This window comes from Lepidothrix coronata, unplaced genomic scaffold (genome assembly GCF_001604755.1).
Source record: "Lepidothrix coronata isolate B3197 unplaced genomic scaffold, Lepidothrix_coronata-1.0 Scaffold35, whole genome shotgun sequence".
Lineage (NCBI taxonomy): Eukaryota > Metazoa > Chordata > Aves > Passeriformes > Pipridae > Lepidothrix > Lepidothrix coronata.
This window is the reverse complement of record NW_016690215.1, coordinates 1,581,836-1,609,493: the sequence shown is the minus strand read 5'-3', so window position 1 is coordinate 1,609,493 and position 27,658 is coordinate 1,581,836. Positions and strand designations below refer to the sequence as shown.

Genomic DNA, 27,658 nt, shown 5'->3' with positions numbered 1-27,658 from the left:
AAGAACAGATTCCTATGAGTTCCCACAAGAAGCAACTTCTGAGATGAATACTCCCCAACTCTTAATTACTTTTCAAGATGTTTCTGTTAGCCCCTTTTTAATCCATTCGGTAACCCTGGATTACACTGATTTTACTCACTGTTATTTAATTTTAACTGCAGTGTCAACAACACTAAGTAAATGTCATAAAGTAGACGCCTAAGTGTATTAATGTCAGCACAGCTCTCTCTGTCATCTTCATTTCTGATCTTGGAAAAAGCAGTATCAAGTTTGTTTGACTAGATCTATTATCCATAAAAATTTGCTGGCTGGCATTTGGCATGAGGTCATCCCTTCATCTTTGTTGGAGATATTTAGTCTCAGCCTTCCAGTGATTTTGCTTGACCTATAGTTACCTGGATCATCTTGTTTAACCTTTAAAAATTCTGGCACAACATTTGCTTTTTCCAGTTCACTGAAACTCCCCTTAGTATGCCAAGGTTTGTTAAAAAGCAACAATAATGGTTTAGACAGTTTAACTCTATTAATACTCTCCCACACAAGTTTTCTGGTCTGACAGAAAATTAAGGAGGAAATATAATTACTGAATTTCACACCTAACTTCAATTTTAGAAGAGGTAAACCTCTACTAGAATCATCTGCCAGCATTTTCATAATGAAGCACAGAGCACTTACCAGAATCTTTTTTATAGTGTTTCAAATAATCTCAAGTATTTCTGTGCATTGCAGACGAAAAATACGTGAAATATTATAGGGATATTATGCTTTTTTATACAGATATTCGGCCATATGTATTTCCTTTCATCATTTCTCTCTTCCTCCCACCGTTTGCCTACACTTTATGGGAAAGCCTGGAAGCTTTACACGTTAAGATTAAATGACAGGTACCCGGGGAAAAAAAAAAGTGAACTTTTGTATGGTCTTGTAAGCAACCTTTATGGTTGTGTCCAATACAATTTTTAGAAGCTTTAGGTTCAGCTAACGTTAACAAATAATCAATGTAATAACTTTGGTTTTGGCAAACTCCTTTAAATTGTAGGGGTTTGAACTCAGACTGTGTTTAAAGACTGGGCCTTTAAATTTGGCATGCCTTATTTCTGAAGCTATGGATTAAATACCTTTCATCTGCTGTCACATCTTATGGCATTTATAGTAGCAGGTGGAAAGGTAAAAATGCTGTATAACAATTTCTGTCTAATTATCTTACTTCATCTGAAAATACAGATATAAAAATTCCTTTGGAAAAAAACAATGACAATAGGAAAAATGATTCAAAATAAATGTGAGAAGCTTTTTAAACAGATTAGTGGATTCATCATTGGTTACAGCTCTTGTATGCTGAATGAAATTCCTAACAAACTGTCAGGTATATCTACTGAATCCATACCCAGCACCTAGATTTCAATATGCTCACTTTGAAGCATATTTGAATATTTCTTTAAATATTTGACCTCAACTTTCACTCTCTTAAAATAGAATAGAACACTGGAAACAAAATGCCTTTAGTATGTGTGGACTAAAAAAGAGAAACTTTTGGTCCTCTAGATATGAAGGTAAGAGCAGTACAACTTGCCATTAATATGAAAATTTGTATGTAAACTTCTCTGTAAAATGGCAAAAGTGACCACTTGATTGTGGGAGATGGGTTACCTAGAATACCACCATTCTTGACTGACTTTGTAAAGCCTCCTGAATCACTACACAACACTAATCCACTTGATGTATCAAGAGGAATAAAAAAGGCTAATTTTCTTTATCCACATCAGGAAAAGCTACTGCATTAATCTGTTATGTATTATCTCCTACAACTCAAATATAAGAACGTAAAATAATTTCAAGATTCTTTACACTTTGATTATGTCCATCTGTGCACTGTTCTAACGTCTAAAAGCTCTATCCACTGTGGTACACAATAGCTTATTTTTAAAAGTAAACTTTGTCTGGATGACATTTTTAGTTTTGTTAGTTCTTCTTTTTCTTTCATCTGTTTGCACACCAGATCTAGACTATTTTTTTATGAAGCTCTGTTGTTAGAGAGTGGAATGGAATACAACATGAGAAAAGAGCTAACACAGGCCACAACTGGACTCTCAAAGAACTGCTTTAAAAGACCAAATACTAAAAAAATATGAAAAATTTTCTTTGTAATTTCAGTGGAGATTCTTTACGCAGGGATTTAGGTTTCTGGGATCGAAACAGTCTTGCAAGTAGAAGAAACATCTCAAAATAACATATCTAATGAATGCTAGTTATAATGACCAACAGAAGTAGGCTAACCCCACATCTTTTTATCATGCTGGGATTTTGGTCCCCTGTGCAAGACATCTCTCAGGTCTGGAGGGTTTATTCTAAAACTGGCTTCAGATTTTCTGACAGGACAACATGTATTTTTCACAGAAATTTTTGTTCATTTCAGCATATGAAACATGAAATATTTTTAGTCAATTCTACTTTTACCAACACAAAACATAGAGTCAGTACCAAGTAAACTGTGATGCTGCCTATAAATTGTTTGTCAATGTTTCTCAACTCCCCTATCATCTCTAACAAAATATTTTCCATTAGCTAATAGACCCTCTACTTCTTGCAGTCAAAGAGCGGAAACAAGACTATGGAAACAAACCCAAAATTTAAGTTTCAATTTAATATTTTTTTAAGATTTCCTTCTAAAAGGAAAAGCCCTGTGATATTTTCCAATATGAAAACAGACAGAAGTGGAAGTGATATTGAGACAGAGCCACACCGACCATTGTGCAGCTCAGTTTACATACATAATTACCCTAACAAAATTCTAAAACATCAGAAATTTGCAAACAGATTTCCATTAACAGCCAACATAAAACCAATTTAGACAATTTCAGGTAGCTAAGAAAAAAGATACAACATATATGTGCTTTGTGCCCATGCTGCCAAAAATGACTTTGGCTGACATGATATTACTCTACCAAAACATTTGTTAACATAATGTTATTTACTTCCTTGTTTTGCCTAACTGCAGTGTTTACTTTTGTACCTGTGCACGTTTGCACTTTTTTTATGTTCAAGACAATGATTTCAAAGAAATGTGGGTTTGTGCGAGAAATATTTAGGCTATCAGTCTGAAACACTCAAGGCAACATTCCTAGAGCAATATCATGTGAAAAGCCAATTTCCCCATTTCATTTATGACCAGAAGTTATGAGGAAAGACCAGAAATTTACCCGATTCCTGGAGATAGCGATACACCAAGAAATTCACTTCGTCACTGGTTATGCTCATCTTAGCCCAACCTCAATATGATGAGGTCTACGAGAAGTGTGATCCACGCTCTGTTCAAAGGAGAGAAAAGAACAGGTTTTGTTTTATCTTCATTTGGTATAAAATGTGTTATCAAAACAGAGGTGGGAATTGCTAAGGTATTTAAAGATCTCATACAGTTATTAGAGCTGTAATGTCCCAGTGTGAGGCACCCATTAAATATTGTGAATCAAGTACTCAAGCTGTACTGCACCTTTTGTTATAATTAAAGAGCAGTATTTAACATATATGAGAAACACAGAGGGAGCATTTTATATCTTGGGAGACTTTGCAAATGTCAATTCTTTTACTTCAGTGGCTTTACCACAGGTTCTTTGGACACTCCTTTTTACCATGTGAGCATTTTTTTTCTCAGAACTGCTGACAATTACAGTCACATATAACACAACAAATCATAACCTTTCTGCAGCCCCAAATTTGAAATCCAGTTTTCTGTCCAGTTATTCATCCACTGAAGACAGATTCTCTGCTTACAAAGCCATGTTACGCAGTGAATGGCGCAGGGGGAAAGTGGGGAGAGAAAGAGAGAACACCATATACCTTGAGCCAACAAGGAATACAAATATCCTTGCATTATATAAACTTGTAATATTATAACATTATGGTGAGCAAGAATTAAACTTTCATTTTTCACTTAAGTAATCGCAACCTTTAGGATGATGGTTTTACATTACTATTTTGGGCTTATACTCTGGTAATAAAAACACTGGGCTTAGATGATGAATTTATTTTGAACATTTTCCATTAAATCTTGATGATTCATTCCTGCTTGGGAATCTGACATAAGTAGTTTGGTTTCAAAAAACATAATACTCCTCAGACATAAACTTTGGAACATTGTCATCCACACTATACCTAGAACTAATCACGTACAGATTTGGACGCAGAGGCACACACTATGCTCTCATCGTGTCTCACAAATGAAAGACCGTGGGCGTGTGCTGTTTCTTTCAATTTCCCGTATGTCTCTTCCTGGCAAGCGGAAAGGTCGTCTTTGTTCATCGAAAACCTCTTCAGTAATTCCTGCTGCCTAAAGTAGCACCTGCTACTGCAGGCGATGCTGATCGACGACGTTTCCCCTGGTGATGATTTAAACCAGCAGGTCACTCATGACTGTAACAGATGTCTCTGCATATTTATGTAAATGGAGGTCTTTCGAACCCTGGTAGGCCTTTCATTATCCTAGGCTGTATTTCATCAATAGCTTGGATGCTGGTTTTCCATAAGAAACCATAGTTTGCTAATTTGGGAGGCATCGTCCTCAAGTACTCCAGTCTTTATCACTACAGTTTGCATTTCACAGAGAACAAGAAGAAATAAAATACTGAAAATCATGCAATCTCGGTAAGGAAAATTTCATCTCCTTTGGAAAGGATGAGCACTTTCTGCTAAGATTCTGGCTGAGGACAGCATCAGCTGTATCCAACAGCCAGTCCTGTCACACCCGCCGTGTATTGCCCTGGGAAGCCATTCGGTCTCTTTTCACTCCCTCTTCTGCAAAATGGGCTCAAATTTGTCTGCCACATGATTTGGAGACTGGAAGCACTGACAGTGGTAAGGGCTTCAGTTACCAAGGCTGGCAACTGCAGCCAGTGAAAGCACCACTTCCAGTATAACTTTATACATACTTCTTCCAGATAAACAGACTTGGAGCTGAATAATTAATAAACCCCTATGCCCCTTTTTGCATAATCATTGTTGTACAATGAAGAACAAGACAGACATTTGTAGCAACAGTTAAGGCCATTTTCACATTTGAGTGCTTAAAATACATCTGTATCGTTGCTATGGCCATGATAATATTAAATCAAGAAAATCTGATAGCTGTGAGTTGAGAAAAACCCACTTTTAAAAGCATTTTAAAAATAGCTGTTTCAGAATTTGGTGGTAGGAAAGTTGGTAAAGATGAAACCTCTTACAAAAATTCAGTTTCAGCAATGACGTACTCTGTGGTAAGATGAACTTTATTAAAAAAAAAACACAAGAAACTGCAAATGCCATTTCTGGATTCATCCTGCCAATTTAAGACATTAACATGCTATTTCCCACATACAGACAGTTGCTTCAGGAAAGAGAAGCAAAGGAAAGGAAGAGTGCTGGTTTTTGTTTTGTTTTTCTAAAGATGACTTTTCTTGAATGAATTAAAATCAGAGAAAATCAGCATGATTGCAAAATAAATAATCTGACAGCCCCAGAAGAAAAAGCTCCATAGCTACCTTTGCATCAGAATCCCAAGCACACCAAGTAGTAGTTGGATTTACAATGCATTTTCCCTGAAGTCAGTCAACAGGAATTACTTTGACATACGTGTCAGATCATATCTTTATACACATTGTTACCATGCCACAAATAACTAGATGATCTCCACTCGCATATTTAAGGTTTCTTCCCTCCCACAGATGCCAGTGTAGCGATCAGATACACAACTGTAAAGCTTTTACCCATCCACAGCAATACACAGTTCTTGGCTTTTACCCAGAGAAACGTATTCATTAGAAACTTGGCTGAGCTATGAAAGACAAAGACCATACTCAATTTCATTAACGCTCTTTCTGATTTCCTTCTTCTCTGCAGATAAACAGCCCAAATAAAAGTGGCTAAAAAGACATTTCAGGGAGGAGAGAAACATACTTATATTTTGTGTATCTCCGAGGCTGATTCATAAGGTACAAACAACTAGCCTCCCCCACAAACCAATATTTTTTAAATGTAGAAATGCAAACTTCTGTAGAAAACTGCAGAAACCTTCAGTTATCACTGTGATAGATTTAATTCTAATTGATGATCTCATTTTTTTTACTGAAGACTGGTATTACCTAGATTAATAGTTTTTTTAAACAGTAATAAAGTACAGTGTATGAAGAATACCGATGTGCCTTTGGAGACATTTCACATTAAACCAGCAATAACATCTTCATTCTTCACAATGTCAAGAGGATTAACAAAAGGCATTCAAACGTGTTACAACTTTCTTTACTTGAAACACTTTTTCCTGCACCCAATTACACATAATGGGAAGTTCTATTTACTTAAACCTCAGCTTAAAAATTTGGGTGGTGATGCTGCAGACATTTAAGAATGTCCAAACATGTGACCTGAGTCAATTAAGACTACCCAAAGTATAATGTATCTAAAACATACAAACCCCATCAGTGGATGGGTTGTCAAGATCATGCAAAATTAAACACTTATTTTAAATAAAGACTCAACTCTCAGATCTACTGAAATGAGGTTTTTGCAAAAATGTTTTGCACACAGAGGTAAAAATCTAGGATATTAGCTTGAATATGCCACCACTGTGCTTCTAGGGCTGCTTGGCTTTTGCTGAAGTGGTTCATCTGGCATTGAACTGGCTCCAGTGAAGCTTAATGCTGCAGTTTCCCTGTGCTCTGGGCAACCAGGGCAGCTTGATTCCTGGAGTACACCAATGGATCTCATTTGGCTCTGTGCACTGACATACCACTGTTCTCAAATTAAACCTTCCTGGGGCACTGGGAATCCTGCTAATGGGCCATGCCAGTGGCTCTGGAGAAGGCAGCCTCATGTATAGCTGTAATTCAGCACAGTGCTGGCCAGGTGAACTAAGAACAGTTTCTTTACATCCCATGCCCCTACTCAAGGATTGCTCTCCCTTCATCAGGTATATTTTAGCACTGTTGCCATAAATAAGGGAGATCTGGCTGAAGAATCAAGGAAAAATAACTTTGATTTTCAAATAGTATCTAAAGACTCAGCTCCTTTGCCCTTCTTCTAAATGATGGTCACAGGGTCCTCCAGGGCCGTGTCCTGCCCTCCAGGCTAACCCCGGACCAGGGAACGGCCAAGGTTATTTCAGGAAATGAGTTTACATTTGCTACTTGCTGCAGCATGCTGTCCACAGGGACTGGGAGTTACCAGTCAATCTTCCCCTCAGGAAGGCGGAAACAGGCCAGACATTTAGGGAAAACACCTAAACTAAAACCTAAACCTGAAACCTAAATAGGAAGTCAGACACTTCCCATTTATGCGTCCAGCCCTGCCGATAGAAATGCATCAGATGGCTGGTCAGGCCACACTGTGAAAAAATCTGCAAGCTCCAGTCTACTTTAACTCAGTGTTGAGCAGTTGCCAACTTCTCGGAGGGTTTTTTGGGGGTCATTTTTGTAATATCCCCTGAAAAACAAACCCCTCAAAACCCCAACTGAAACATAGAAATTTTCATTTTATCTCCTGGAGAGGTTACACTATTTACCTACTTGTTCGACAAGGCTAGTCCAAAATGTCTTTTCACAACCAAAGTTTTACCGATAACAACACTGTCATTAAAATGATAGGGAGGTGTGAAGAGAAATTGCATATTTGCTTTGGGGAAAAAAAGGCAAGGAGAAGTTCCATAAAAATGAACACATTCCAGAAAAGTTCAAACATTGAATGTTGTCAAATTGATGCCTTGCTGCATGGGAACTGGAGTTCACACTTTTGTGCTCCCATTTTCTCATCCAAGATGGATCCATGCACCAAGGTGCGTCTCTCAGGACCCACTACAGTCTCCCTATGTCAGAGAAGAGAATGTGAACAGAAGACGAAAATAGACTCTAGGAAGGCACCGTGACAGTATAGCCAAATCAATGTGTTACTGTTTTGCATATATTCTGTAGTTTAATGAAAAACATTTCCCAAAGCCAGAAGCCACTTCTCAAAAAATTAGTCATTTAGGCAATCTCAGTATTTTCTGTTGAAAAATGCTTTCATCAGAAACTTTCAATGAGCTCTATGCTTCTGTATTTCTCGGATGTGCCCTACCATAGAGCCAGAACAGAGTCAGTAGCCAGCAGCTCTTCCCCAAAGGGTAATGAGCTCTGCTTGGCCTACACCAGTGCATTCCTCAGTCTTGGCTTTTATCGCAGCTGCCTCCTCTTGTGGAAACTCCAGTATGCTACTTTCCAAAAATGCCAAATGAAACTTCTCGGAGAGGAAAAGAGCACACTCTGCTCCCTCTCCCCTCACAGTCTCTCCTGTCATTTTATGAAACTAAGGAGTCTTTTCTTTACAAGTATCCTGACAAGGGAATGAGACCATCGCACTCCCGATTACAAGGTGTGGGATGGTTTTTTCCAAACTCCACATGTCAGTCACCAAATTAGCAGTGAGCCCTCTTCAAAATGCAGATTGTGCAGGCATGACTTCTTGACTCTTCCTTTTAAGGTTTGAGCAAGACATCATGCTTCAAAAAAAAACAAACCACAAACAAAAAAAACCCAGTTGCCCCTTCTGGAGACCTTGCACTTAAGAAAGCACATCAAGATGTGCTCACAGTAAGAACTACACCATACCTCCCTGGCCTTCCATAGTGGGGAGGTGAATAGTTAACTATCCTCACCCTGCAAATGATCCTCACAGGTCACAGGAACTACTGAATGAGGCGATTACAGCCTTTCAGATCTACTGTCCTAGGCTCCTTACAGATGCTCACAGATGTCTTTGTATCGCTTATGCTGTTAATATTTTGAAGTTTTCGTCACAAGTGCATTTGCAAATTTGTTGTTTTGGGAAAACAAAAGCTGAGATTCTGCAGAATAATCTCCTTTGGGAATGGTTATTGAGCTGTACAGTATGCACTGTCTCACTTGGATGTCTGTCACCATCATTTATAGCAGATCACTAAGGACAGGGACCTCAAAAAGAGAAGGCAATAGGCTTGTCAGAAATCCTGCACTGCCAAATGTTAAGCCTGGTTCTTATTTTGGTTTTAAATCTACTTATTTACACTAAACTTCCACTGATTTTTAAAAGACCACACTATACCAAAACAAACCCAGGGAGCTACGGCTCATTCCCATTCTCACTGCTGCCTTTAAGACCACACACAGATGAAAAGGCCAATGGGGTCCTGGCCTGTATCAGGAACAGTGTGGCCAACAGGATCAGGGAAGTGATTCTTCCCCTGTACTCACCTTGAGTACTGTGTTCAGTTCTGGGCCCCTCAGTTCAGGAAGGATATTGAGGTGCTGGAGTAGGTCCACAGAAGGGCAGCAAGACTGGTGAAAGGACTCAAGCACAAATCCTGTGAGGAGAGGCTGAGGGAGCTGGGGCTGTTCAGCCTGGAGAAGAGGAGGCTCAGAGGAGACCCCATCACCCTCTCCAACTACCTGACAGGAGGTTGTAGCCAGGTGGGCACTGGTCTCTTCTCCCAGGCAGCTATCAGTAAGACAAGAGGGCATGGTCTTAAGCTCTGCCAGAGGAGCTTTAGGTTAGATATTAGGAAAAAATTCTTTACAGACAGGGTAATCAGGCATTGGAATGGGCTGCCTGGGGAAGTGGTGGATTCTCCATCCCTGGAGGTTTTTAAGATGAGACTGGATGTAGCACTTAGTGCCATGGTCTCATAACCACGGTGGTAATGGATCAAGGGTTGGACTTGATGATCTCAGAGGTCCCTTCCAACCCAGCTGATTCTGTGATTCTATGAAAAGTTGTAACAACTTCATCTGTACCTGAGAGCTTCAGAAAAAATGGCACAGATGTAATAAAGGTCTACCTTGGATCCGACACTTGGATCTCATACTATTAACCAGTGAGCTCTACCATATCGGTGTTCCAAATCTGGTGCCAATCGGAGAAAAAGGACATAGAAGGAATGCCAACCATAGACATGTGGTACTGATCAATGAACCCATAATTCTGTCTTCACGAGGGCACTCCTGAGGAATCAAATGTTGTGTGGGCAAACCGGACAAAAATGAGGTTTTCATTTAAATAAAATCAAAACATTGTTCAGGGAGAAGGTTGATTTACTATGCAATATCTATAAAGATGTGTCTTTGAACAGATGAATCTCTATTTTTTAAAATCATAACAGTGCCTACTGTATTTATATTTTTAAAAATCTGCAATAGATTATCAAAATGGTTGTCCTTTCCTGGAAAAAAATGTTAACAAAATAACACATCATCCAGGAAACTATCAAGACATGAAAAAAAAATAAAAGCAAAAGTAACACAAAAATATTTATAAAAATAATTTGGCCAGTTAAACACTTCAGTGAACATTGTTGCAGAAAGCTTTATTTCTGCATGAATACTACGTTTCATTAAATTATAAATTACATTTCAAACTGAAGGGCCACTTGGAACCAAATCCATTCTATTTACTTAAAGAAAGGGCAGCAAGAGATATTCCAGCAATTTCTAAGTGCTATTCAAACATTTTTCAATTAATCAACAATTCCCAGAGCAAAATAACTAATCATCAACAAAAGACAAGCCTTTAATCACCAAATTCCCAGCAAACTCTACTTCCTCTATCTAAAGAGATTCTGAACTCTGCATCAGATCTTTCATACTTATAATCTCTTAGTTTGATCAGGTTGTTTTTCAGTTCTCAGCTGATTTACTTAATTACAGCAGCCTCCAGCATTTCAGTTCTGAGTTCAAGTGGATCTTTTCCAACTGCCTTTGCTGCAGAATGAAATGCGTTTTCCAGTATTGATCTTTCCTCTTTGTCTCTTTGCTAAGGGGAAAAAAAGCAAAAAACCCCCACTGCTCCTCTTAATTAGTGCAATTGTGTTAAACCTCTTTTATAGCTTGGTTCTAAGAAAAGGAAACTTCCTTCTTTTTTGATAAACAAAAATATTGTTCATACTAGCATATTATATGGAAAGGTCCAGGAAGGAAAAAATAAAGACTAATGGGAGAGCAACAGTTGACAGTAGGCCCAGAAATTGTAAACAAAATGAAATTAATTGTTTTAAAATAAAAAAGGAAGGAATTACAGAGGCTTGAGAAATCAAAACACATGATTGGATTTAGTTTGAGAATCAAGATCCCTCATCACTCTTGGAACAACTGAAGTCAATTGGGAATCCTGCCACTAAAAAGAACCAAGGATTTTCGTCCTTACATGAGCATAAAATGGCAATTAGGACAAGCAGAGGGACAATGGTATGTGTCCACTCATTTCAAACCAATTAGGCCAAAATACATGATTGTCTGATTGTGCAGTAACAGACTGTCTGTGTGCATGTGCGTTTCTATGCACGTAATGCAATAAAAATGTGCTTTAAATCTTACAAATTGTGCTAGATGCTCAAAAAAGTTAAAGAACATTGCAACTTTAAAAAGATGGCACAATTTCTCTAGCAATATTTGATTTTCTTTAATTTTGGCAAGAGAGCCACTGTACTAATGCTCTCTCAAATTTAACTTTTCACTTAATATACCTGGATTTTCACTAAAACCTCGACAAAACCAAATATTTACATTTTTCATCTGTGCTTTGAGGTGAATGAGTGTGATGGCATGAGTTCCTACCAGAACTGGTTGTACCTGTTTCAGATGTAAAATAACACAGATGAACTTCTAGAATGGACATCCCTCCTCCCCAAATATCTAGAATAAAGTGTGGTTTCTTTTTCAGCTGTTTGACACCGAATAGTAAAGATACACTTAAACGTGAGGTATCTCAAGTCCCAAGCTGGCCCGCAAGAACGGGCACGGACAGGCACTAGCTGTGATGAGACAGGCCATGGTCCAGTTGAGAAAACATTGTCTTTGAGGTGACACCATGCAGCTGGAACACAAAAGGAGCTTCCAGAAACCTCAGAGCCACACGGGCAGTGGGGATTAGCAGCCATGGCACCTGTTTTAAATGAGGCAATGCCAGAGCAAGAAACGTAAGAGCAATGGGCCTGGAAGGACAAGTGAGAGACAGTCTGAAGGCCTTGCTCAAAAGACAGAATATCTGAATAAGGCTTTTTGATTATTTCTGATTTTTATCCTGCAACTTTGCTGCTTAAAATGGTCAAATTGTGGTAGCAGGGGCCAAAATCCTACTTTTTCCCAACACATCGGAGCGCTTAACTTGGCTGAAGAATTGGGTTGTGTCTTGCATGTGCACCTTATTTTTGAAGAGCAAGGTAAGGATAAAAGATCCTTGTGTGCTTTTTTACCCTGCTCCTTACATAAACCACTTCCTATACCACCCCGAGGGTAAATTCTCATTTTAAAGACCAGACCACTACCACCTCACTGGTTGCAGTGGTGTCAGTGCCCACTACAGCAGAAGGCACCTCCACCACCCAGCACACTGTGCACAGGCACATGGCCTCAGCACCAGGGAAGTGACGCACAGAGGTGAAAGTGTAAAGGGCTTTGAGACTTGGTCCCATATTTTGCTCCTTTGTCCCACAACTACGGGGCCCCTGCAATGCTCTCCAGGCAAGCGGCATCACGGACACAGCAGCGGCGTCAAGAAGCAGGGCCTGTTTGTCCACATACCTGTAGGTTTGTTTGTTACATCTCTCCCACAAGACCCAGATATCCAGTAAAACCTGTTTCAATTCCATGTACATAAAAATTTCATTCTGTTTCAGTATCTTTTAGGACACCCTGACACAAGTGCAGTTAGACAAAGACTAAGAGTGAAAACCTTTGTGGTACTACTGTCTCATGACAACACCTGTAACTTGCATGACAAAGACCACCCTTGGACTTAGCAAAACTCTATGTATAAGATGAGGTAAAACAATATGAATCTGTGCTAGGCTAACCAACCTACATTTTTTTTTTTAGCCATGCAGGCTGGCCCCACACAGCTGCAGATCCCTACAAGTAGCAGACAGAAGAAGGACCAGCGTTGTTCATCACGTGTGGGAAGCGGAGATGGGCACATCCCTGAAACCTCAAAATGTGGGATCTGTCCAGTGAGCGAGCACCATGTGGAAGACCTGTGAAGGTCCAGAGGCCAGCAGGGAGCTACAGCAGCTTGGCTAGTTCATGTCTGGATGGCCTCAGGCAAAGGGAATGTGCAGCGATGTCATTAACGGGGTGGATTTTTATTAGTTTCTGCTAATAAGCTTAGCAGATGTTACTGGAAACAGTTTGATGTTATTTTTCCATCATTTATAACTTTTTTTTTCCCCCTCAGCAAGCAAAAGCCTTGCCACACATTTCAACCTTCACTTATTTCCCCTGTAGTATTGTTAAAAATGTAGTTGAAGATTTTCTTTATTTTTATTATTATTGTACAAAGGGAAAAAGCATTTTTCCCATTTGTCTAGAATTCCAAAATAGCTGAAAGGATTATACTCCAAATTAACGAAGCAGAAATAGTTTTCAGACTCACAACATGGAAAATTTTACCCCCCAAAAGCCGTATTTTGTAAATTTTAGAATATGTGAAAACAAAGAACTATAATGGAAACTATTTCAAACTTTTATTATGGCAGATCCTATTATAAACTATTTATAAAGATTTTAACTATGGCTATAAATACTTAATGTTTTCCCTTGAATAATCCTAAGAGAATGCCAATGTTAAAAGCCATAAGGACAAAGATTACATAGAACAGTGCAATGGAATAGAAAAATACATACATAAATTCAGGATATTTCACTGCTGTATATTTCTACTTCTAACATTTAGACCTTAGTGGAAATCTGTTGTGGGGGTTTTTTGTGTGTGTATTCATTTTTTTTTAAAGTTTCACTAGCTCCTGGTTTATATTGGTTTGAGCTCTGAAGAAGATTCTCCATTTTATAGAAGGGGTAGTACTACTTTCCTTGTTGGATGGTGGAAAAGGAAGGAAGAAGGATGGAGGGAAATAATTTGCTTTCAAAGAATGCCTGCCGAAACTTCTAAGCAACCACTGAAGTAAAAGCTTATTTCTAAGTTACTCTTCTGTATTCACATTGCTAAATATTGCAGAAAAAATTCCCATTAAAAATCAATACAAAGAATTAAGGTTAAGAATTAAGGTCTTATAAAAACCACCTCAAGCGCCAACTTCAGATACTAATTTATCTTTAACTTTTCCTCTGGATACTCCATAACCAGGATCTAAATAGCAAAGAAAATTTCGCACAGAATGTATCCAGTATAATCCAAGTTATACAACACCATCACACACATTATCTGCCTTTTCATCCATTCTCTGCCCTTTACATGCTGTAATTGGCCAAGAGGGGTGAGGCCGCCTCTTTGTCATTTTAGGTTTTCCTGCTTTCTGTCTTACTGGTAAGACCAGTGGAAGACTTTGTGCTTCTCTTTAGCTGAAAGATGTTTAACTATTTTGACCTCTGACCACATATGAAGGTACCAAACATATGATGGCTTTACCCCCTCCCAGTCTTCTATCAATTCTTCATTAATTTCAATATGGAATTCTGATGTTTCCTCCAGTCTAGGGATAGCAGGAGACATAAGCAGCAGCACCTTCTAAGGTTTGTGTCTTCAGATAGTATTTTTAGAGCGAGTTGCCAGTCCTCACTCTTTTTTCTATTTGTAGATGGGTGAAGAATGTACAACACAGAAAGACAAAGAATCACATTTCTGGTGGCAGCATCATGAAGTCCTACACAGCCCTAATATAAATAACAATGTCTATAGATTAAAAGGCAATGCTAGAAAAAAGTTTTTTAACCTATTTTTTGAAAAAGCTAACCAGCCTAGAAACTAAGATGAACTAAAAAATCCTTGGAGAGTCAGAGACAGACATGACATAATCTCAGGTTTTCATAAAAAATTTCAGTTAAATACTTCTCTGGAAGGATTTTAATATATTATGACATAGCTATTAGTTAGATCAGATTAAATAAAAAAAGCACTCCCCTGCTTTAAAAAATCACGATAGAGAGAACAGAAGCCTTAAATTCACACATACAGGTTTTGAGAAGCTTTTAAAGGTTTTAATCCCTAGACAAGAATTACTTCATCAGAGAATAAATAGATTGTAAGTTTTTGGCCTTCACTCCAAGAAGGACTCTAGGGAGGCTACAGGTGATCAGAAGGGCTGGCGTTAATCATACACTTGCTATTACAGAAATATTATAAAAGTTGCTGAAAACAAGTAGGATTTTGCGTGCCTAAAGGTTTGAGGGGTCACAGGCTAGAAGGGACCTCTGGAGGTCTCTAGTCCTACCCCCTGCCAAAAGCAGGACCAGCTTTGGGGTCAGACCAGGCTGCTGAGGGCTTGCACCCACCAGAGCTTGAAACCCTGCTAGGACAGAGACGGTACAGGCTCCTCCACTGCCAACACAATGCGAACATGCTGGAAAACATTTCTCTTTTATACTCAGTCTAAACCTGTTGCAACCTGTACCTCTTGCCTCCCACCCTGCACCACTGTGAGGAGCCTGGTCCCATTTCCTCAGTGATTTCCTGCAGGTTCTGGGAGGCTGTCAGGTGCCTCCAAAGCCATCCCTTCTTCAGGCCGCCCCATTCCCCGCAGTCCCTCCTCACAGTGCAAGTGCTACAGACCCGCCGCCCTGGGTCCTCCCAAGCTCCCTCCAGCTTGTCCACATTTCTCCTGTGACAGGTGCCAAAACTGGATGCGGTATCTAGATATGGTCTGACAAGCACCATAGAGAGGGGGACAATCCCGTCCCTTGATCCCTGGCTGCGCTCCCACTCATACTGCCCAGATTATTTGTTTCTTCTAGTTCGCACAAAGAGAAATCACGCTGGCGTTATGAAGAGGCAAAACCTTCATACAGCTTTTAAATGAACATCAATATCAGCATTAATTCAAAGGAAGCAATTTTTCCAAATTGGAACAGTCTTACTCATTTGTCCTCTTCACTAATTTTATTTGGAAAAAGAACTTTTACTTGGAAAAGACATGCAGGAAGGTAGAGTAACACTCCATACTGTCATGCCTATTAGATCTTCTAAGGATATTGTAACCAAGAGAGTATTTTAGTCATCCAGCTCCTGGAACATAATTCTCAAAGACTAGCTAGCTATGAAATTCCCTCTACAAGGAATGGGGAGAGTTATGTGCCTGTTTCAAAGATTTATGTGTTTTCCTGTAGACATGGATTAGACACTTGTCTGAGACTGGGATTCATTGCTTCAAATTTCCGCTCCAAATCCAGGATCCAATTTGTACTTTTGGCTGTGGAGAACTGACTCAGTACTTTTATTTGAAAAAAAAAAAAAAAAAAAAGGAGAAAGGTGGCAGTGGAAGTGGTATAACAGACTTTAAGAGACTGAACATTAAAGTATTCACTTAAGAATTAGCAAGTTCAAACTTGCATTTTCCAGCTCCCAGGAGAGCACACTTTACACCTGGTTACAGGTTGCCGAAACAAAAACTCTATGGAGCAAAGAATTAGACTCCCACAGATGGGAAAAGAAACAGAGATCTGTAACCACTCTTAATGATCCCTTGTTTATTTCAAGTATCTGGCTGCAGAGTCATGAACCATTTACACTTCCATTTTTTCAGCATCAATAAAAAAGTGATGTAAATATGAGCATTTGTCCAAAGACGAATTTTCATTCATTTTTTCACTCTTCATCACAATTCTTTACATATGTTTTACATCTCCTTATTAAGGGAAGATAATTTTGCTCTCTTCTTATTTCTACAGAAACTCAAGAGCCTTTGTAGTATTATGCAAGGAGCAGACATCAACACCTATATTTAAGTATGACACATTATAAGCTTATATTATAACCTTTAATTTGACTCCATTTTAACTATTTGGACTGTAAAGTTCCACAGTGAGTCTTTGCCTCAAGCAAATTTTTTTTCCTGAAAGGCATAAGCAAAAATAGTTCAGTTGTTTCAGAGTGAAGATGGTGAAAACCAGTTTTGCTGATATTTATACAGTTTCAGTGTTTCAATGAGAATCTCCAGTGCTTCCATACCTCAGAGCAGGGAGCTGACCTGTGGCAGAGAAGCTGCTCCCATGGTAAAGTGTCTTTTCTGTCACAGTGAAAATCCTTCCACATTTGACTAAAGTCTCCTGAAAATACTACTTGTATATGCATGGCACAGGTTTGTTAGAGGCTGTAATTGAAGTATATTTTCCTTGGATTAACTTTGCTTCCTACTCATGCCTTTGTATACAAGGAAAAGCAGACACAGATGCACGGGAAAAGGTGAGGGATGCAACAGGCACTGGGAAGGGTAAAGGGCATCATGGCTACAGACTTATGGACAGCTGAAATGGCAGTCTCAGGTGTCTCTCCAGATAGAGGAGAATACTTTCTTGCCAACAAGTATTTCAGAGGAAAAGATATTATAGCCAAAACATGACACTGATTTTTAAATTTCTCTGCTGGCCTTCATACTAATTTTTATCAGTAGTTTATTCCCGCAGACTCAGACCATGTGATCTTTAATGCCTTGTAGCTCTATTTATTTACATCTTACTTTTATTATTTTTATGAGCTAAGGATTTTTCTCCTAAGCATTTGATTATAACACTTAGCTAGCCTAGGGAGTTATTAAAATATTTTAGAAGTATAATTTAAAAAACATAAAGTAGATTTTTTTCCCTCTCCCACTTGTTTTTTTCCCAGTTAAGAACAGATTTAAATCACAGCACAGCTGTTTGCTTCTAAGCACCTGTATTTTACTTGGGTCAAATTTAATTTGAAAATTGCTGAAATTTTTAGCTCTTAATAAACTGCTCATTTTTAGTCAGCTCCTTCAAACATAAGAAATACACACAAGCATACACCATTCAATGCATTCTTGTCCTCAGGGATTGCATTCAAAATAGAAAGGAAACAAAACTCGTACTTTCCAATGTCACTTTTACCATGGCTCAGCTGTCACTGAGCAATATTTTGGTACTATAAACTAGACAAAAGGCAATCAAATAAAATGCATCAGTGAAGAGCCATCACTTAAATTTTTATTGACTACCAACTTGTACAGAGCTGACCTGGAGCTTGAGAAAAGGGATATTCTAAACCCTACCACCTACAAAGAAAGCACAAGACTTTCAAAACGATGCAAGAAATTACTCCTTTCTCTTTTATTAATATATGCCTGATGTAATCCCCTAGGTTCAAAAGACAGTTTTTCCCCACAAATGCACTGATGCAGATGATCCTCCTTCCAATGAAAAACCTTGTGAAAGAAATCTTAGAAAAAGGTTTCACCTATTCTACATTTCATACCAATAAATCACTGTTACCTGATAGGGTAATAGCTTTTTGTTTTCTTTAGGAAAAGGAAAAAAATGCTACAACAGATATTTTGTGAAGAAATTTTGTTTTTTAGCTGCTGACACTTTAAACCCAACATATGCACAAGTCTTCCATGATTATTAAAACCTGTAAAATACTCTGTAACAGACATGTAGTCACTAAGATGCAATGGAGATACGTTAAATGAACACCTTTAAATTGTTTTACTTTATGTGAACTAAGCAGTAAGAGGATTATAGCATGTAACTTAAACTCTCAGCTTTCTTATTTTAAGACCTGACATAGACACTCCCATACAGCATTTATCATACACCCAGATCAAGCACCTTAAGACTTTTTTTTGGAGGGGGAGTAATAATTTAGGGATATCTCACTAACAAAGAAAATCAGTTATAATTAGTAATAAAATCTGCATTCCTTTTATAAGAACTACAGTATAAAAAGCAGCAAAATAAAATAAAACACAATATGGGGTGTTTGTATACAATCGATAATGATAATAATAGTCTAAGAAAAGTATAGTTTTATGCACATGCAAATGCCAATTCCTACATAGAAATGAATCTCCCACCTCAGGAATTAATAGTGTCACATTAATGGCTTTTTACTGCTCTGTCTTTTTGAAGTACTCTTAAAACATTACCTAATACATCTTAAATGTTTCTGTGTAGGTTTTGGTGTTACACAGAGGCTCTCGTTACATGTCATCAATGCTTAGGAGGTTAAGTCACCACATCCATTCTCTCCCAAAGTGAAGGACCACAGTGCATCTGTGATGAATATGAATATAAAACATGTTTCATAAATTCACATCTCTAGCCTCTCTGATCATTTCAACTGTCAGTACCAAGCACAAAATTATTTCTATTAGTTTTTTCTAAAAGTTTTGCTTTTCTCAAAAAGCAAAACTAACAACAGTCTTTCTAGTTCTACTGCAAGTTAGTCCATAACATAAACTGCCAATAATGCTAGTGTGTAGAATGGCTCTTAATCCTTCTGACACAACATATTAAAAAAAAAAAGATCTGAAACATTCATCCATGTGTCAGCTGTTCACTTGCCCCTCCCAGTCTCGCTTCAAATGAGCTTTCAGTTCCTACTGGTTCTATCTCTGTTACAGCAGCAGCAACCAGCTGAGCTGCATCCATCCTCACTACTGAACTTCCACAAAGCATCTCTTAATTAGTGCAGAGGGTGGCTGACATGCTCAGGGTGAAGGTTCAAGTGCTAGATCATCTCCAGATGATTGATCTCTTGACTGAGTTGCATATTTCTTACCATAAAAATAAAGAAGTAGTGGAGGAAGGAGAAGCCTAGAGACAGGAAGTCAAATAAATTTCTACCAGTGTGGAGGTAGAAGTCATGGCTAGAGGTAGAAGTAAGTAACAAATAAATCATTGACTTAAAATGAATTCCAATGAATCAAACAGCCCTGTGAATGCATGTTCAATGTTGTTACTTCATCACTAAATATGGTCCAGTTCTTTAAATTAATTAATTTGTAAAATATTCTGGAAGACATATAGTGTCACTAAGATGCAATGAGTATCTATTAATATCAAATGAAACCCTTAAAAATGTTTTACTTCATGTGAGCTAACCAGTGATAATATCATGTCTCAACTCTTATAATCGCTTTCTAAACAAATACTCTGTTGGCAGCAGGTTTATTTTTAAATCGGGGCAATTGGCTTATCTAAAGTGAAATGTACAACTTTTATTTACTTTTTTATAAGGATCCTTTTTGATTATAAAGACACTTCTATTTAAATTTTGTGCTCAGGTGAAGTCATTTAAAAGCCAGTTGCTACAGTGCCTATGAGGTGAAGCTGAAGGGGAAAACCATCTACACTTGAAGGCACCTTACAATGGGAGGCTGTTAAAGTTGCAAAGGCTACCAATGGCCTCTCCTGCCACCAGCTGCTGGAGCAGCAAAGGCAAATCCAACTCCTGAGCTTCCCTCTGGAACCAGCTGGCTAAGCCTGAGAAGAGGCACCATGAACTTTCACATGTGGAAAGGTCTGAGCTGAGCTTGAACTGTGGGGCTCAAACTCAGGGGACTGAGTTTGCATTGTGAGAGAGACGATGGGCAAGACTGCGTACATGTATGTACATCCTGGGGGCATGGCAGGAAAGCTGCAGTGGAAGGGCAAGGAGGCACACACAGCAAAGATGGAGGCAGTGCCAAGTTGTGGGATGCAGCCTAGCAAGAGCTGTGACAGGTGAAAGTGCCACCTGAAGTGAGGCTCCATTCCCAGAGCAAAGAAATGGTTTCCTATTTAATTCCTGCTGTTTAATTTCACCCTCTCATTTAGCAAACACCATTTACTTTGATTACAGGTGAGGCTATAAAACAGAAAAGTTGCACAATTGCTTCTGCTTCAAGTCGGTATTCCAAAGATTTCACAACTCCTGAAACACCTACACTACATTCCCTCACTTGAAATCACTCAGTCGTGCTCAAAAAACCCGAAAAAACCCCAGCTTTAATTTCCCCTTTCCCCCAAGATCACACACAAATAAAGACTTGTATTCAGCAAGTGAAATAAATGTGTTACCTTTTTGTCACCAGCAGAACTGGTGCCTGTAACTATACCTCTAACATAAAATTACAATTTTGTCCTTCAAGGAATCATCCATACTCTTTAGGTATAAGCAGGATACTTACTCACGTCGCTTTCAGAAGTAAGCGATTACACACAGAAGAATGGTAAACTACATTGTAGGCAAATATTCCCAAGACAGGATCTGAAATATTACTAATATTAGATGTGAATACCCTATTCTGAAGATTTTGCCTTCATTCAGACAGAAGATCAAACTATTTATATGAAGACAGAACGGATTTTTCTAAATACTCTTGCACCCCATGAAAAATAAAATAAAAAGTTCCTCAGGGTACTGAGTATATATCCTCTATGGTTTTCTTCCACATTTGAAAGAAGTGCATAATTCCTCTTTATACAATTAGAATGGGGCCCCTGGTGGTCTAGTGGTTAGGGTGCAGCACTTTCACCGCTGCGACCCGGGTTCGATTCCCACCCCCCCGGGCAGATGGAGCTCGTCAGCCCTGTGAGGCAATCCATCTAAGAGAAGGTCATTCTAAACAAACCTACGTCCTGAGACCCTCACTGCCACTGTCCAAGCTTGCTCGGCCCCGGCAGATGAACCTCAGGATTAAAGGGTGGGCTCAGTTCAGCGCATGCTGGGTCTCACCTAAAAAATCCACTGCGCAGGCTCGAAGGGTTAATGACCTTTCCCAAATCTTCGCTCGTGAAGTCTGGCCATTATTTATTATTATTACAATTAGAATACAAAAAAAACCACACAGGAGACCAAAGAGCTGTGAGCAGATCCCTAATTTTGTGTTAATTCAGAAACTGAACTCCCTCTAAAGTCAAAACTTCCCAGTTTCTATTTCCCATAAATCAGCCTAAATTTTGGCTGAATTTGGGGTAAGTTAACAAACAGAATTTGCTACTGCAGGCACTGGGGACACAATAGCATGGACCTATCGAATCTCCAATCTCCATTCAAGTTCAGCAATAAGTATGAAAGATAACACAGATATAGTTAGATTTTACTCAATTAACAGGGCACATCAGAATTTCTTGCTTTTACACACTATTCTTCTGGTAGGTAGTATAAGTAACCAAACGAGCCATTAGAGGACTCAAACTATTTAACAGAATAGCATCCAATTCCTTCACACTAATACATTCTCTTCAATATAGCAGTTTTGAGGTCAGAAATGTATGGCAATAATTAGATGCTCAATGTTAAACCAGACCAGGGAGGTGGTTTACAGCTATTCTCTTAATAGCATCTCTTAGGCTTCCTGACAGCATTTAAAATAGTGCCTGGCCTGCCTGATGTGTCTGGAGAACCTCAACAGCTTTATCTAGCATATCCATTAACAACAAAACTGGGAGACGGACTTGTCACAGGTTACAGTGTTCAGGTTAAGGGCTTCTACACAAGTCATTTAGGTATGATAACCTCATTAAAACTGTGCTCAAAAGCTGCTATTGTGTCACCCGTGACACATCAATGCTTGTCAGAAAACCAGTCATTAATATCTCTATTTCTTCTGCACAGAAAGGCTGAAACTGAGTTTCACTGTTTATAGCTATTTCTGTTGTTTTAGAATCATTCTTTCTAGACTGACTTTTTAAGGAAAAAAACTCCATGTCTAGCCAACATTACCCAGATTTTAGTTGTATGTCCTGCATTCCTGTCAGTCAATGAAAACATTTCAATCTTGCTTTATAAACCATCTTCACATGAGATCATAGCATAAGCTATTTGGAGATGGCTCAATAAAGCTCACCAGCATGTGGCAAAATGTAGTAAATTGTATGACAAATTTGACACAATCTCATTTAAAAACTTGAAAAAAAACCTTTTAAAAGTTTAAAAACATTTAAAAAAATCTTTAGATGTGAGTTAAATTCTAGTATCACTCTCAATCTGTTTCAGATATACCAAGCCTGAAATCTTAAAATATTAAGAACAATCTTAACATTTCCACTGCCCACACTGAACCACTTCAGTTCACACAGACTCCTTCAGGGCATTCAGAAACCGTGTGGTCTAAAGTCTCCTTGTGGATTTCGTTTCATGAGATACCAGGCCATTCCCAAGGATGAAAGTGAGTCTGGATATTTCCCAACAAGTTTGACATTGTTTTGCCATTTCCTGAATGAGCGTATCAGTCCTTGGCCACCACACAAATCATCTAGTCAGGACAGGCTATTTTTATAGTTCCCAGATGGTCTTTATGTACTTTCATGCATGACATGAGCTTTGCAGGATACAACCACTCTGTCGACCTTGGTACATGTGAAACTGTTCTCTCCGAGTAAAGAAAGGTAGGAGCTGTGCTGTACACATGGGTACATCTATTCATAGTTAGGTCATGCACTTTAGCTAGCACTGCATCATTTCATTTTCACAATGTACCTTGAAATTTGTCATTGGCAGGAGTTCAATCTGTGTCATAAAAAACACAGTCTCCAGTTTCAGTTCATTCTAGTTATCTGCTGCTTCCAAAGGGAAATGTGGCAAGACATTTGCATTCAGAAGTCAAACAGTACTTTTGACCCCAGCTCCACTTCAGCAGCAAACAGCCATATTACCATTTCTGAAATTACATTGGAGATACTATTGATAGTCAGCATCTGAATAAACTCTTCCAAAAGATTCCCTTGAGGCTGTTTTCACATAGTCTTGGAACTAGTAAGAAAAAAAGTCCAGACTCAAATGTTTGATCTCATCGTTATTAAAGCTACATGACCTCTAGAAAAGCCAACAGAAACCATGCCACTAATACATTCCTTTCTGAGGATAACCAGTTATTCATACAGATTGCTGCTTAGCAAAATGGGTAACTTACCACCTGTTCAGCAATTCGCATAAGTGAACATAAATGGTGTTAGTCAACGCAATAAAACAACAATTTTGAGACAATCAAGATGCTCACAGACTCTGAAGGCTCCTTCCATAGCAAAGCACAGCAAAGCACAACTGTACTCTGTGAGACCACAGAGAAGGTGAAGCTTATGGTACAGAAGAGGACTGTTTATCTGCCCAAGGATATTAGTTATGGTGAAACAATTTGCAAGGTGTTCCTGGTGCTTCAACCGCCCTTTTTGGCTCATTACTGTGTAGCTCCAGGCCATAACTGAAACTCACATCTCAGTATCACAATATTCAATGAGGGGTATTGACAGATGACAGAAAACGCTTGAGCTCTTGGACTTGTAACTAAGATAGCAAATAACAACTTCTGTACAACAGCTATTCCAGGAACTTGCTAGACTGGTTTTCCTATTCTGCTCCTGTTCTGGGCACTACATTAATTTACAACAACTTAAAGAGAAGTTGTTGATGATGATGGTGATGATGAATGCCATGCTGGTTTCAAATACTTTTATATATAGATGATGAGAAATATTTTATGGAGCTACAAATATAATGAAAAAGTGACAGTATGCATAAAGCCACAGGACACACAACAAAAAAGATGCAGTATGCCTTTTTTTTTTTCCTCACTTGGAACAACTTTATGATTTTAGTACAGTGTTACAGCAAAATTCACCAAAGAATGAACACTAGGGACTCATGGGAAAACTGCTCTGGGTGTCTGAAGTCCGAATTATAACTTCCGGTATTATACATCTTGGCCTATACTTTTGACAGAGAATTGACATTTTCCTTTTATTTGTTCAAAACTCTCTAAAGTTTTAAAAGCATGTCTGGTACTTGATAGTCACACATTAACCTCTCTAACCTCAAAACCAAGGAAAATAAATACCGCTGAACAAACTACAAGAGGAAATACCACTCATGGATAGCTGAACTGTGCCTGTAAACATGGCGATAGACCACTACTGGAATCATAAACACATTTTTGTTTGGTTGGCTTAGCTATAGAGACCAGGACCAAAGGCAGAATGGAGTCCCCAGATATGTGCTCGCTCAGCACACCCCAGCTTGCAACCTGTTAGGAGTGGTCGGTCTCACTGCAGAACTTTGCTCCTTCTCCCCAGCTCTCACCTGCTTTGTGCAGAAGTCTGCAGTGTGGGCAAGGAAGGACTGCAGTGTGTGGAAGAAGGCGGCTGTGGCACAACAAGGTGCTGTGTGTGACCAGCTTTCAGTCCACACCGGCCGGGGATTTGCATCTGGGGGTCCTTGGTGTCACTCCTCATCTAAGTCTGAGCACTACATTAGGTGCCACCTTACTATAAACAGCAGCAAGGGACCAAACCAAATGGATAAAAATCAGGATGTCTGACTGAAGTTTGGCTCCACTGCATTTGTTTTGTAACCTTGATTTACACCTGAAAAGGCGTGTCCTATCAGCTTCAGTCAACACTAGGTGAGGTGGCTTTGGTGGGTGAATGATAAAATCACTGCAGCAAAGACTCCTGCCATGGCACTCTCCACTACAGCACTGCTCCTGCCATGGAAAATGTCTCTGCTCAAGTGTGAATATGATGCAGAGGCAGCGATGCAGGTGTAACTTGTATCTAAAAATTAAAGCAAAAAATTGTGTGACACATTAAGAGATCTATGCATACACTCATTTTTCTCTACTTAACTAAAGAGAAATCCTTTAGAAAAAATTTCATAAGCATTTTACAATCACTCTTAAGCTATCAGTTAGATTAGTTTGACCATGCCTACAAGTGAGCTGGACAGTAAATGAAAGTTACAGTAAATCCAGAAAACAATTATGAATTATTAAAGTCTGTTTAAATTAGCTTAAAAATGTGTTAAAAAGAAACATATTTGTTTTCACGTCCTACATAATCCACCTTGCTTTAAAAGCTTGGAATATCGCAAAATTTCGTAACAGTCACCAGCACACATAGAGAAAAACAGTGTTATCCAGAGATATAATCCTTTGCTGTCAAGTCTTATGTTTGGTCTTGTACAACACCTAAGCCATTTTTGTGCTAGACAAAGAAAAACACCTGCAGCACCGAAAATTTCTACATTTATTTTGAACCACAACACGCTTGTGAATCAGACCATCATCTGAACACTGAAATTAAGAGATAATATTTCAAGCTTGTTCCATATTATCCTAATGAAGTACATTTTGTAATTCAAAATAATGGAGAAACTAAGCAGTTTAAGCTAAAGACAGATTCCCCAAAATTACATTTAAATCTCAATTCCAACTCTGCAACCTTGGGAAGTAGAACTTAATATTTTTACTTAGAGCTCACTGTAAAGTGCTTTATAATAGTTCACTTAGGGTTCATTCATCTCACCAGCATTTCATGGTAATTAGCTGGACAAAATGTATAGAAAAAATGAAACAAAATCCAAAATTATAAGGCAAACCTTATCAAAGGATATAAACCACCACGTCTTTTCGCTTTCAAAATTCCCTTCAAGATACATCATCATCATAAAAAAACCCAACCCTGACTTTGAATTCAAGGTTGATTGAATTTCATCACGCTCCCAACCTTCCAGCTTCCTGTTAATTCAAATTATTAATTGGCAGATAGCCAGAAGCAGGGGAGGGGAAATCCAATTTGTGCGTGTACTTAGACAACCAAAAATTCCCTTTACAATTGCTTATCTCCGTATTTCCTCTGTTCATCTTCCAGAAAAGCAACAAAATAAAAGCAGAAGCACTTTCTTAGTGGAAGAGAACGAAGTGCTAAAAGTATACTCCATTTTTCAGCAACTGCACAAATACACATTCTTGCCTTTTTTGCTTCCCTTGTTTTCATTGCTGGTATTAGTAGTTATTTTTTAACTGCTGCACAATATGGCAAGTCCCTCTGACAGGAGACGTAAAGGCAAAGCCTCTTTCCCAAAGAATTTTCAGTTAAAGCTCTCGACTAAACGGACTGGAGCTATTAAAGGAAAGGATGAGACTTTATGGCTCTCAAGTGAAGCAGGGGCATGACAGTGATGCTGTGGTACTCAAGACAATCTCATTGCTTTCAGGTCTAAGGGAGACACAGTTTACAAGGAAGAAGAGGAGGGATGCAGGGGACTACATGTAAGCGCACAAAAAAATTGGATTTATACACTTTCTAAGCTCACTCTTTTTTATGTCACCTCCCACGTTTATTTTTATCTTTTACAGTTTCTTTGTTATGCCTTTAAAATTTCTCTGTTTCCCCTCAGGGTTTGGGGTATTCAGAATGAAGGTTTTCTTTATGCTGGGGTAGTTGAAACTTTGCAGTTTTCTATTTCCAAGATACAGTTGACTAAACCTGATAACATTTACAGTATCTACTGAAATCAACACCTGACTTCCTTTATACCAAGCAGCATTAATTAGACAACTGACAGTAAAATTAAAAAAAAAAAAGAAAAGAGGGTGATGATCATTGTCACCTGCCCAGTTTTGATATCAGTCACTTTTTACTGCTACCATTAAAAGAGTGAATGGTTAAATCTGGAAATATTAGTAGCATAAAAAATACTCAAACGTTCATACTCAATTTTGCCAGGTTATGTAGGCAGCAGAAGGGCTGGAGCCAAAAGTCGCACATAAAATCATATAATCATCTAGGTTGGAAAAGACCTTTAATATCAAGTCCAACCATACAATATTGGTATTCAGATGCCTTACAATTTGTTCCCTACTGAAACCCCTATGAACACCCGACAGCTGAAAGCACAAAGCCTGGAGGGTCCCAGCTGTCACCACAGTGCAGGTGACCCCAGGAGGATGCAGGCCACTTAGGGATTGGGAGAACTCCACCATGAGGAGCTCAGCCATGGCTAGGCAGATTTAATACAGCCTTGCTGGGAGGTTTTGCACTTCTTGCTGTATGGTCTTAGAGACTTGGGATTTTATGTTGCTCTTCATTATATTAGTCCTATAATAAGTGGGAATAAAACTGACATTGGAAAATCAAAGGTTTTTTTTCTTGCACATTACTGCTAATAAGATGTGTCAAAG

The 27,658-nt window shown here is 38.7% G+C and overlaps 1 protein-coding gene across 4 annotated transcripts in view; it reads right to left on the bottom strand.

Annotated features, from left to right (window-relative positions):
- The window catches only part of TBL1X (transducin beta like 1X-linked), a 198,166-nt gene that overhangs the window by 50,822 nt on the left and 119,686 nt on the right, over positions 1-27,658 (bottom strand). For all 4 annotated transcript variants that reach the window (XM_017812276.1, XM_017812274.1, XM_017812275.1 and 1 more), the window contains one exon: positions 3,201-3,308. In XM_017812276.1, coding sequence (XP_017667765.1) covers positions 3,201-3,258 — 58 coding nt within the window. In that variant the 5' untranslated portion in view covers positions 3,259-3,308. The remainder of the gene's footprint in view (positions 1-3,200; positions 3,309-27,658) is intronic.